Genomic DNA, 12,677 nt, shown 5'->3' on the forward strand with positions numbered 1-12,677 from the left:
CCGCCTTGTAGCTCTCTACTCAATTTTGGATGTACTATCTAGTGTTTCACCTCAACCGTTGTTGCATTGATAGTTTACCTTTGGTTGTTTGTTTTACTTTTTTCTTTCTTTTTCTTGTTGACTAAATCTGCGGTTAATCTGCATTCGGCCCTTATCATCCGTTGATCAGTAGATGTCAAATTTACGGATAATTGAACCGGACAGGATTGGATTTTTCAAATCCGGAACTTTGACGGCTTGGATATGTGTGATCCCTAATGCGCACCGCGTTTGTTGCTCACCCCTACCGGTCAAGTATGCCCCGGAATTTTTTAGGAATGCCCCAAATTACAGTTCAATGAAAAAGCCATGATACATTGGAACCGGCCCAACTATGTTTTCAACACAAATCCAGTACTTCCTTTCCGTGCAAATATTCACCGAGATTTTTTTCCCACAGCAAACCTTTGCCAGCTTAAAAACAAAACCTTTTATGTTTTCCTTCACCGCATATATTTTCCGCATCATAATATTCTTCCTCTCTGCAACTCAGTAAAGAGAAGAGAAACTCAAAAGAGAAAACCAGAAGGGGCAAGTTCTAATGGCAGAGAAACTTGAAGCAGTAAAAGTATTATATTGTGGGGTTTGTAGTTTACCAGCAGAATATTGTGAATTTGGCCAAGATTTTGAAAAGTGTAAACCATGGTTGATTGAGAATGCCCCTGAAGTCTATCCCCATCTAATCCCAAAAGGTAAAAAGTAAATCCCTAAATCTTAACAAACCCTAATCTCAAAATCATTCCTTCTTTGATGGTTTGATTTGTCTTCAGATGCAGATGGGAATGAAGTTGATAAGGTGACTGAGAAGCTACAAAGGGCTGGGATTGCTTCTGGTAGTGCTGATGGTGCTGTTCTATCAACTTCTAAAGGTAATTTTGATGTTTTGGATCAATGGGTTTTTGGTTTTTTATTTGATTGATTGGAAATTAGGGTTTTTGATTGGTTTTGGGGGTGTTCTCTAGAGGGGACATCAACAGGTAAAGAAGAAGTAAAGAGGCTTCCTGGTGGTAAGGTTAAGAAGAAAGTAAGTATTTTTGTGAAATTTCAATCTGATTAATATAGTGGAGGATATATTCTGTTGTTTTGTTGTGTGGGTTTTTTAGATTTGATTCTGATTAGCCTGGTATGAGTATAGCGGAATTGTTGTCGGTTATGAATTTAGCCTGATAGAGTTTTGTGAGAATGAATTGTGTAAGTTTAACCTAAGTGGGATTATTGAAGAGGGAGTAAGGAGTGTGCTCTTTTGGTTGTGTGCCTTGATATGGTTGTTGGAAGGAAACTTTGCAGTCGATATTCTATTGCATGATATTTAGGTAACCCCAATTCTGTCAAACTCAAGTGTCCTGTTTGAACCGAGGGGAACAGACCAAAAAGTAGCCTAATGTCGAGCGTGGGTGTTCTTGGTGCTTGTCTGTAAGGCTCGATGACCTAGAGAAAACATAACATGACTGAAATTGTTTGAAACTTTTAAATTTCTGAAACACCTTGCTTTTACCTCTACTGAATGATTTCTACCAAACTCTGAATGTGACCAATACTTCGATACCAGAGTCCCCGTTTGAATTGAGGGTCAGAGACCATAAAGAAGCTCAATTTAGAGTGGATATTCTTGCTGCTATTTTGTTGTCTTGTCGCTGAATCTGTATGATCTACAATAGTATATGAATTCTGAGTCTGTGACTGACTGGACTTTAAAAAGTTCCCCCTAAATGAAGTTCATGATAGTTAGCTGGTATGAATTCTGTGGAATTGTTGTCGGTTATGTGGTTAAAAAAGGTTGCCCTGAATGAAGTTCATGATAGAGTTTTGGGAGAATGAATTGTGTAATTTTAACATATCGGGATTCTAGTGTGCTCTTTTGTTCATGTACTTGGTTATGATTGTTGGGAAAACACGCAGTCCTTACTCCATTGCAGGATATTTGGGAAACCCCAAATTGTCAAACTCAATTGTCCTGTTTGAACTGAGGGGCACAGACCAAAAAAATAGCTTAATGTCGAGCATGGGTGCTCTTGGTGCTTTTCTGTAATGCTCAATGATCCAGAGTATACATAACTTGATTGAGACTGTTTCAAACTTTTGAACTTCTGCGGTTTCTAAAACACTTTGCTTTTAATACATCTGAACTGCTGTATGTCACATACCAAATAGTAGCTAAATCTAGGGTGTGGATACTCTTGCTATTTCATTTCTGTATAATATACAATAGTATCTGAACTGTTCTGTTGTACTTATCATGATTGTGAGTCCGTGACTGATCGACACCACTGCTTGTTGCCCATTTTCTGTAATTCTATGATTCAGTTCTTTTAGTAGATGAGAAACAGTACCTCTTAAAGTCATGCTGTTGTGTGGTTGGCTATAATAGTTTGATCTGTGAATCATATGCATGCTGGCTTATGGTTATTAATTTTGCATTCCTCAGATGTTATCTCACGCATAGGATTACAGGTTATTTGATCTTTGTAAACAGAATAGCATCACTTTGTTGTACATGGGTATCCTTATGCAAATTACTATAAGTATTATGTGTTTTTTTCCTTACACTTTCGTAATTGCTTTCTTGTTTATAAGCAAAGTTTGTGTTCTTACATATGATTTTGGCAGAGTAAAGTCGTAATGCTCAAGCTTTTTGTTGTTTTTTCAATTATGTCTGACGATGATGCTCGTTTGCAGGATAAGAAGGAAGTTATTATTGAAAAGGTTGTACGTAATAAGCGCAAGTGTGTCACAATTGTTAAAGGACTTGACCTCTTTGGTGAGCTTCCAAGATGCACCTTGGTTCTCTTTCATATATATTCTTTCAGAAGTTTATCTTGTATCTATGGGAATTACTGGATGTAATCTTGACTTATCTTCAGTTTACGATTTTCTTCACTACCATAAAGCTTATTCAAAACATACGTTCTAGGTGTTAAACTGAATGACGCATCAAAGAAGCTTGGGAAGAAGTTTGCATCAGGAGCGTCTGTTGTTAAGGTGATGCAATTCCATGGAGGTGTTTATGTATCCTTCTGGTGTATATTTATGCTCTTCATTTTTCTGAATTCTGAAATATTTTGTTTCAGGGGCCAACTGAGAAGGAGCAAGTTGATGTCCAGGGAGACATATCGTATGATATTGTTGAGTTCATTACAGACACCTGGCCTGAAGTAAGTCATTGTAAACCTATTGAATGTCATCTGTGCCGTTATCTAATCTGTCCATTTTCTTCCATTTTTAGTCATTTTCATGAATCTGTACTTCACTGTCATATGATTCTTGACATGGGCTTTTTGGTTTCCTTCATATCCCTATTTTACATTCTCCCCTGTTAGTGTTCGTTGTTACACATCAGCGACCAAATTGAGACTATAACAGATTAATCAAGTAGTTGATTACAAGAAATGCAGGCTGTAGTCGTCTGCGTTATACATAGCTGTTTATATGTATAGAAACTATACAATTGGTGATTTTTTACGTCTGGGTTTCCTCTTGTCAACCAAGCCCCAAGTTAACTATTGGTGATTTTTTCTGATTCTGAGGCTCATAGACAAGTTACCTTCAAAAGGGGAATGACCAATTTTACTGTCCAAGCCAATTGTAAATGCATGGATTATTCTGCCATTGTCAGTCATGCTTATCCCATCAGCTCAATTTTGTAACATTTACCTAAGTATTAAAGGTAGTTAGAAATTTGATGGTGAATTCTGTAGCCGCCTCCATTTGTTTGCAATGCCATCAAGTTTATCAGCAGACTTTTCGTTTGGGTATTTGATTCCATGCCTTTAAACTTTACACTGGCCAAAACACTTGGTTGTGAAAATCCTGATTGCTGAAATCCTATGGCTATCACCAACTTTCCGTTGTTTGGGTATGATATTCATGAAACAGCTGTTACGTGGTGGGGATCAGAACTTCCTATAAATTTCTCATTTGTCTGTAACTTTGCTTACTTCTTTTTTTAATGGAAAAAAGTATTCCAGAATATATATATTTTTTTTGGTCAGATATCTGTTGGATGTAATTTGCAAATATTGATATATGAATTTCAGTTGGATCAACCAGACAAGGTTTCTTGAAAGGGTCAAATGAACTATAAAGGTTTTGCTAATATGTTTCTTCTACTTTCAATTTCAGGTCCCGGAAAGTGCAATCTACTTCATTGAAGATGGGCGAAAGGTTCCCGCTGCTTGAAAGGAACTTCTGTTGATCTGTTTTTATTGGGTCTAACAGAAGAATGGATTCCCTAGCCGTACGAAGAGATTGTGAAACACAATGGAGCATACATTACATGTGAAATTACTATCTAGCTGACTGTAAGTAGATCATGGTCCAGAGTGTAATACCACTAAGAAAAATTACCTCTACTTTCCCTCGTATACTCATTAAATATGGAAAATGGGTTCAGAAACAAACCTGCAGTATTTTGTAAAACAAAACTGGTTGACTGTTAAATATGGCTCTTTTCATGTCAAATTTAATGTTGCACCCTTTTTCTTAGTACTCCACAGAGGTTTCTTCTAGCATTCTTGTTTAAGGAATTGATTCTCTTCTATTGGTCCTCTAATTCGGAATTCGAGTTCAGAAATGCAGGGTCTCAATATCTCAGTTATTTTTATGTTTTAATTTTTCCAGAATATCTTTGATCATCTCATCAGAAACTCTATGACTGTGTTAGGTGATTCGGTTAACATCTCAACGCTCAAGCTTTCCACATGATGTTGCCTATAACCATTGTTTTACTCTTTTGCTGTTTCTTAGTTCTTAAACTAGAAGAAAACGTGACAGAATAAGATTACTTCTTTAACTTAGATTTTGTTGTTCTTTATTTCAGCCTAATACATTACTAGTAGTAGAAAAACCGTATTTCTCTTGTAGTTTTCCAAATGAGGCAGAAAACATATCATAGCCATCAATTTAGTCCACGCTGTCTGTATGAGCAAAGACGTGCAAGATGTCATATCCGATATCCCTCAAGGCAGCTTAGACTTTTTAATCATGTTTTCCCCCCATAAAATGTGGTTGCTTCTTCCTCTTTCTTCGATCCTGGCCCTGCCCCTAGCCAAGGCCAAAACTAATTGATCGTTGCATTAGAGTTAATAATGATCTTGTAATTGATAAACAACAAAGAATTTTATTTTAAAAAATTTGTTTGGTTTTCTTTTTTGGTTAAACAAAATCATGTTTACACCATCACACATCACGATTAGTTGGATTAGCTGGCCATAAGGTTGGTATTATTAGTATTTTTTAAGTCAACTTACCCGTTCATTTGTCAAGATTAAGATCATCAATTAATATAAATTTGTTTTTAAATTTCAATCATCCAGCAATATGCATTCATACTTCTTATCCACTAATTCACATTACTAATCCTATTTATCTTTTTTAATTTAGCATGTCTAAGTTGAGTGCACATCTAAATATAAGTTGGATTTTTTTCATAAATACCCAATGATTTTGCTTCTTCATTTCACCAACATTTTCTTTCAAGATTTTCGAAAAAATTAGAAAGAAAAATGAAGTCTGTTTTATGGTTTATTGGATTATGTTATGTTTTGATTAGCCATGGAGTTGAAGCTTCTCATAATATTTACTTGCATCTTCAATCATATCAAACCAACACCGTTCATCAACCTTACAGAACTGGTTATCATTTCCAACCTTCCAAGAATTGGATGAATGGTGTATGTCTAAACCTTTCTTCAAAAACTAGATACAAAATGATCGAGCAGCAATTTGTTTCCATAATTTTTTTGTTGTTGCTTCTTTTGGTTTTGTTTCTTGTTCTAATTGTTTTTGTTTTTGTGGTTGACATGTTCTAACAATGGAACTGCGAAATGTGTTTTATTGAATTCGCAGATCCTAATGGTTAGTTTTCTAAACATCCTAGTTTATGTTCATAGATTTCGTCTATTAAGAATTTCGTTACTTCAGGAAAAGAGACACTCTCATTTTTCCATTTATCATATTTAAGGCTAAAATGAAAAAGTGATGGTATCTTTTTTCAAAAGCAGAGGTAATATAATATTATGAATTTGATTCTCATGAAAATGTTGTACATATGAATCCATGCAGGACCTATGGTTTACAACGGAATCTACCATCTAATGTATCAATGGAACCCTTTGGGTCCAGTATGGGGTAACATAGTATGGGCTCATGCAACATCGACCGATCTCATAAACTGGCAACACCATAAACATGCGATTTACCCTTCCGAATCATTTGATATCAAAGGTTGCTGGTCAGGTTCAGCAACATTTGTACAAGGAAAACCGGTTATTCAGTACACAGGAATCATCGAGTCAACTCAATGGAACTACCAAGTGCAAGACATGGCAGTGCCTAAGAATTTATCCGATCCTTACCTTACAGAATGGGTTAAGCCAGCTGAGTACAATCCTGTAATGAAACCCATTGATGGTATCAATGCTAGTTCCTTCAGGGATCCAACTACTGGCTGGAAAGGTCCTGATGGAAAATGGAGAGTGGTAATTGGAAGCAAAATCGACCGTGAAGGAATGGCGATTTTATTCCGAAGTGACGATTTTATTCACTGGACTAAAGCAGAACAACCTCTCCATTCAGGAAAAGAAATAGGAATGTGGGAATGCCCAGATTTCTTTCCAGTGGCTGTTGATGGGAAAAAGGGTCTTGATACTTCGGTTCTCGGTCCTAATGTTAAACATGTTTTTAAGGTGAGCTTGGATGACACCAAACATGACTATTACACAGTCGGTACTTACAATCCTGTAACAGATAAGTATACTCCAGATGAGGGATCTGTTGATAATGATTCCGGTTTGAGATACGATTACGGGAAGTTCTACGCTTCAAAAACGTTTTTCGATAGTGAAAAACACAGGAGAATATTGTGGGGTTGGATAAATGAATCTAGTAGTGTAGAAAATGATGCTGTAAAGGGTTGGTCTGGAGTGCAGGTATGGAATATGTTTTAACATAAGGCCTAATTCATTTGAATTCATAGTGAAATCTGAATCACCAAGTTCAAAAGTTGTTTGGTCCACTAACTTATGATAAACTATGGGTTTTCTTTTGCAGGCGATTCCTCGAGTTCTCTTGCTCGATAAAAGCGGGAAGCAGTTGAAGCAATGGCCAGTAAAAGAGCTAAATGAACTCCGAGGTGAAAAAGTTTATTTACATAGTACATTTCTTAAAGGAAGTTCAGTAGTGGAAGTTACTGGCGTAACAGCTTCACAGGTTAGTTCCATTCCAAATTTTCCTCTTGCATGTTCGGATTTAGCTTCACGTAAAATATACTAATGTCTAGCTGACAGGCATTAAGCATTTCTAGCTGAATACCACCTAAATCCATGTTTCTTTTTCCTTGTTTTGATCCCTTAATTAACAGGCAGACGTATTCGTCAAATTTAAACTACCGAAGTTAGAAGATGCAGAAACTTTTGACTCAAGTTGGAGTAACCCACAACTGCTTTGTAGTTCAAAACCAGCATCAGTTCAAGGGAAGTCAGGGCCATTTGGTTTAATTGCTTTGGCTTCTAAGAATTTCGAAGAACAGACGGCAATCTTTTTCAGGATATTCAATAACCAAAACAAATATGTTGTGCTCATGTGCAGTGATCAGAGCAGGTCAGTATAGTCCCATACATTTGCTTTCATTTCAGTTCTTATCGGTCTGGCAGCTTGTTGAGCTGGAAGTTTCTACCAGAGATGCATCTCCAGCTTAGTTCAATAATATACTCATGGTTTCGAAATCTAAACCTTAACTTTTTCCAATCATTACAGGTCATCCACGGACGACACTAATGACAAAACCGCTTATGGAGCTTTTGTTAACATCGAACCTAATCATGATAAGCTAAATATAAGGAGCTTGGTATGTTGATGTTGGTGCAATCCTTATTACCATTTTGGAACCATCTTTGCATGTTTGGATGTTTTAATGAACTTCGTCTTGGTATTCATTGTCAGATTGATCACTCTATCATCGAGAGTTATGGAGTTGACGGAAAAGCTGTTATAACAGCTAGAGTTTATCCAACAATTGCCATTGACACTGGAGCTCGGCTTTATGTATTCAACAACGGAACTCAAGATGTGAAGATGTCTAGTCTAAAGGCATGGAGTATGAAGAAAGCTGATATCAGATATTTAGAGGATTCAAAAACTTCAAACACTTAAAGTCTTAAGGCCGTAGCCGAGTGTTTGGGCGCCCAAGCCGAGATTTTGCGGAATGAGGCCCCTTCTACAAGTATATTGATTTATCGAATGTACATGTAATATAGTGCTAAAATAAAAATTGATGGCCTGAAGAACTTGGGGGGCAAAATGTAGCTGCATGTATCCCTCTAGCTGCCTCGCAGCTTGTATAACATATTAAGCCCCACTTTGGGTTTTTTCTGTTTCTTTAATTGGAAAATGTGTTGTTTTTGATCAACATATTTCTTCTTTTATCGATCAAGAAAATGTTTCATTGCTCGTTATTACTTAGGTAAGAATCCATGACCAATTGATAATATTTACCTTATGAACTTTGCCGCTGCTCTCTTTACGGATCAAAAAAAAAAAAATGATGAGAAATTCTCGATAGAGTGAGAGAGAGCGGCGACCCATTCTACCCGAAAAATATACAAATATAAAAAAGATAAAATCGTCAAGCGGAAATGCTAAAAAAGATAAAATCGTCAACTTGATCAAGATAATTTTGATTTCCAAATGAGATCTAGATTAATAATACCTTCCATTGATCGAGATAGGTAGAATCTAAGGATTAGAACGAGAATAATCACGAAACCAATAAAAAATTTCCTCCCATCTTTTACTTAACGAGTTGAAAATTAATTGAACCATTTTGGATGAGAAAATAATTCAAGAAACGGATCGTGGGTTTTTTAATCAGTCGAGAGTCTCAAATGTTTAGAAACCCATATTTAAGTTAACATTAAGTTTCTTTCTTGTATGTTAACTACTTCCTCCGTTGGTCTTTAATAGGTTGGTTTTTACAAATTTATGTTTCAAAAAATAGGCTGGTTTCCCAACTGAGAAAGTCAAATGTTATTTTAGTTTTCTGGCACCACTTTTCTTTTAAATTCTTTTGACGACAAGTGTTATGTGGACCATTTCACTTTACTTCTTTTGCTGACAAGTGGCATAGAACCATTTCACTTCACTTCTTTTATTGACAAGTGTCATGAGGACCACTTTCAACGATTAGTTCTATTAATTTCGTTAATTTTCTCTAAAAACAAAACCAGCCTATTAAAAAGGAACTGATGGAGTAGTTTTTACCATGAAAATGTTCAGAAACCCATAATTGATTTCATATCTTCCAGCAAACCGATTTATGATCTCCAAATGAACTATTAAAAACCATTACCAACCCATTAATTGAATTTAACAATCTTAGTAATGGAAACTAAAATCGTAGAGATGACAATCTTTTGATTTCACCCATTTCAGATCTAAGTAAAATCAAAAAAATCTGCGTGTTTTTTCCCCTTAAAGTTGAATACCCGATGTTGATTCTTTGGGGTTCTCGTGATAAAAAAATCATGATTCTTCAAAATTAGGTGACACATAATCGGTTCTGTAAAGAGAGAAAAAAATGAAAGAAGGAGAAAGCAGTTTTGATAGAAATAAAACAATAAAACTAGTCATAAAAACCCAAGGTGACCAAACTTGTGGTACAAAAACCCCACTCAAATGTTGGGATCTATTAAAACTCCATCGTAAACAAAATTGATACAAAAACCTCAAATTTTTAAAAATTGATACAAAAACCCCAAATTTAAATGTTGATTTTATCAAATTTTATTTTGGTTTCATCATAAAATTTGATGAAACCAACATTTAAATTTGGGATTTTTGTGTTTTTTTTTGTTTTGATGGGGTTTTTGTGTTACTTTTGTTTTGATGGGTTTTTTGTGAAAGGATGGTGACACCTCTGGGGTTATAACTCGCGGACCGATAAAACAAAGAGAAAAGAATAAGAAGGAGAAAGATGTTCACGTGATTTTTGGCCACATAGGCTTGCAACGTTTGCCGAGGAGGAGATTAGGGAGGAGTATAGCATTGCCGATCGTCAAGGACCATTTTATCTTTTGTCTTTTTGTTTTTCTGTACAACATTTTATCATCCTCAGAATTTTTTACTATTACTTTTTCACAGTCTCTAGAATTGTTGTGTAACTTAATCTTATAAATAAACTATGATGTACAAATAGGAAGTTAACTAGATATCAACCTGGGTTATCTATGTATTATATTCGTCCCTAAATGGATGACCAATTCATATTTAGATTTTATCCCATTAATTGATGACCTATATCGTTAAATAAAGAGATATTTTTAAAACGATATTTTTAATTGATTATTATTAGCATAAAAAATTCGGAAAATGGATCATTTGTCCAAATATTTTTAAAACATGGTTCAACTGGACGAGTAAAAATTAATGTGGGTGAAATGGACACTAAAAAAATAGCAAGGATGAAACTGGATTCATCCTGACTTAAACTTAAAAAATAGCAAGGATGAAACTGGATGCATCCTGATGTAAATTAAAAATAAGAAAAAGTAATTGAAAATGGGTAGGATGAAACTGTTTACATCCTGGCTATTTTTACATTTTTGTCCATTTAAACATTATCAAAATCTAAATGTCCTTTTCACCCAGGAATTGTTGATTTTGTTCTTTTTAACCAATTTTGTGTAAAAAAATTGTATAATTTGATAGCCATATTTTGATTTATTGGAAGATGTCACGGTAATAAGGTGGTAAAGTCATCGGGTGATGATACTAGTGATGTGGGTTCAAGAATATTCGCAAACCTTTGCTGATTTGAGCAGTTTGCCTTAGGTTTCTTCACGTTTTCCTTTTTCTCTTAAAAAATGAATCTTTCTCCTTAGGAACAATAAACTCAACACCTTATGTTGTAGAAACAACAATGGGTAGAGGAGGTACATGAGAAGAAATCATACTTGAAGATACCATAGCTCATACTTGAGTAATTGTATAAATACAATTATATACATCTTCAAGTCACTTTTAAAAGTTTTTAAAAAATTCCACATGGCAAGAGTTTTAAATAGAAAGAATAACCATAAGTATAGGAACCGGCCGCCAAAAATGATCCATTCATGTACCGAAAGAAAAACAAACAAACAAAAAAATAAAATACAATTTTACCCTTTCTTAAGTCTATGCAAGGGTAAGTCTTTCATACTTATTATTTGAAAAGTAGTCGGAAGAGAGTGAAAATAATAGCTTCAAGATAAATTTTTTTTCTAATGTTCCAATAATATCTTCGAATGGGTGAAAATAAACTTTGACCATTTAGTTAAAAACCAAGTCAGAAGCCAAAAAGTTAGACAAAACTCAATGGAGAAAGGCTCAACATGAATTAGTGATATTCTCGTTTTAGTATGATACATCAAGTAAATTTTAAGTTCGAGTATGTGAAAATAGATGAAAATTCAAGTAATAATTTCCAAGACACAAACACAAGTTTTCCCAAATCCCTTTGGAGGTGCAATGTTATTGTCTCTTTTCATGGCACCTGAGATAAGACAACACCATCAACACAAATTGATTTGTGTTGGGGTGAGAATTAATAAGCTCACCACTTGATTCATGTACTGTTTTTCCAATTTCTATTTTCTTTGATTGTTTAGATCGTAATACCTTATTCCCTTTGAAACCTTTTCCTCTTGAACAATTACAATCTTTGAAGACAAAGGAGAAACAGATTTACATACCCTAGCATGGTTCGTATTTTGAAAGTTTTTAAGCACATTTGTCAAACGATTCTCCCTTCGTTTTAGTTTATTCACATACCTTACTTTTTGTTTATACTTGAAGAAATGTTGAAGTTCATGACCTTCATTAATACAGTAAGGACAAGAACGGGTGAGAATAGGATCAAGAGCACTTCTGACTTCACCTGTCAAACATATTAGAGATGTTTCTGAAAGATTAGTAATGAATTTTTCATATTGAGAAAAATCCACTAAATCCTCAAAAGTTATAAATGAGGGATCTTCAAACAGCGTGTCAAGATTGATGTGACTATCACTACTTTCATCAAGATTAGATGCTTCAGTTATAATTGCTATACTTGAACTTTGTACTTCTTATGAATCATAATGATCAGTAGATTCATAAGAGCTGCAACAAAACCCTTTTTTGCCAGTTGTTGATGGTGGTTCGTAGCTTAGGGTTAAAATCGTAAAACTTTAGTCTTATGTGACGTCACTCTGTAAGGAAATGGAGCCGCGATTACCAATATCTCCATTAGCGCATTTATTGATCCTTTCAATACGTTTACGAGAAATTTACCAGGGTACCTTTTTTTTATATATATACGCTATGTTCCACGATAGAACCCTCAGTATTGATAGGCATCATCTCCGCACATGCCAGCCGCGCATGCTGACCAAGCGTGTGGTGTGAAGAAAAAAAGACTGCTCACAACTTGCCTGCAAGTATACAGGGATAAGTTGTAGCTAGTGGGTAAGAAGGGTCAGTTCCACAGGGATTAGGAGGTTGTAATTGAAGTTGGGCTAAGCTAGGCAGTGGATGCAAGACAAAGGTAGCAGTGAAGTAAACCAAGGCTGTGAGCCAAGGGCAGAGGAGAGCAGTGCACTATATCCAGTGCACAGCAGGATTGGAGT

General features: G+C 35.3%; 2 protein-coding genes across 3 annotated transcripts; both read left to right on the forward strand.

Moving 5' to 3' along the window:
* The first annotated feature begins 478 nt into the window (after positions 1–478).
* LOC113295503 (translation machinery-associated protein 22-like) lies at positions 479–4,544 on the forward strand. 2 transcript variants are annotated; one of them, XM_026543832.1, is made up of 7 exons: positions 479–731; positions 810–908; positions 1,002–1,063; positions 2,716–2,797; positions 2,951–3,018; positions 3,108–3,191; positions 4,159–4,544. In XM_026543832.1, exons 1-7 carry the CDS (start codon positions 581–583, stop codon positions 4,213–4,215), a joined length of 603 nt encoding a protein of 200 aa, XP_026399617.1. In that variant the 5' UTR covers positions 479–580; the 3' UTR covers positions 4,216–4,544. The 2 variants fall into 2 exon arrangements, with proteins under 2 accessions (XP_026399617.1, XP_026399618.1); XM_026543833.1 differs by having other exon boundaries at positions 816–908.
* A 937-nt stretch (positions 4,545–5,481) lies between these two features.
* Positions 5,482–8,481, forward strand: LOC113295504 (beta-fructofuranosidase, insoluble isoenzyme CWINV1-like). The gene is made up of 7 exons (XM_026543834.1): positions 5,482–5,706; positions 5,884–5,892; positions 6,100–6,965; positions 7,087–7,245; positions 7,397–7,635; positions 7,792–7,882; positions 7,978–8,481. The coding sequence occupies exons 1-7, from the start codon at positions 5,541–5,543 to the stop codon at positions 8,185–8,187; spliced, it is 1,740 nt and encodes a 579-aa protein (XP_026399619.1). The 5' UTR covers positions 5,482–5,540; the 3' UTR covers positions 8,188–8,481.
* The last annotated feature ends 4,196 nt before the right edge of the window (positions 8,482–12,677 follow it).

This window comes from Papaver somniferum, chromosome 7 (assembly GCF_003573695.1).
Source record: "Papaver somniferum cultivar HN1 chromosome 7, ASM357369v1, whole genome shotgun sequence".
In the NCBI taxonomy this organism is placed as follows: Eukaryota; Viridiplantae; Streptophyta; class Magnoliopsida; order Ranunculales; family Papaveraceae; genus Papaver; species Papaver somniferum.

What these genes read in the sequence shown, in the direction of transcription:
- LOC113295504 (XM_026543834.1), top strand. Translation starts at nt 5,541, where the DNA reads ATGAAGTCTGTTTTATGGTTTATTGGATTATGTTATGTTTTGATTAGC. An exon ending in ATGTGCAGTGATCAGAGCAG is followed by an intron (nt 7,636 to 7,791) that starts GTCAGTATAGTC and finishes CAATCATTACAG; the next exon opens with GTCATCCACGGACGACACTA. An exon ending in AGCTAAATATAAGGAGCTTG is followed by an intron (nt 7,883 to 7,977) that starts GTATGTTGATGT and finishes ATTCATTGTCAG; the next exon opens with ATTGATCACTCTATCATCGA.
- LOC113295503 (XM_026543832.1), top strand. Translation starts at nt 581, where the DNA reads ATGGCAGAGAAACTTGAAGCAGTAAAAGTATTATATTGTGGGGTTTGT. An exon ending in TAAAGGACTTGACCTCTTTG is followed by an intron (nt 2,798 to 2,950) that starts GTGAGCTTCCAA and finishes CATACGTTCTAG; the next exon opens with GTGTTAAACTGAATGACGCA. An exon ending in TTACAGACACCTGGCCTGAA is followed by an intron (nt 3,192 to 4,158) that starts GTAAGTCATTGT and finishes TTTCAATTTCAG; the next exon opens with GTCCCGGAAAGTGCAATCTA.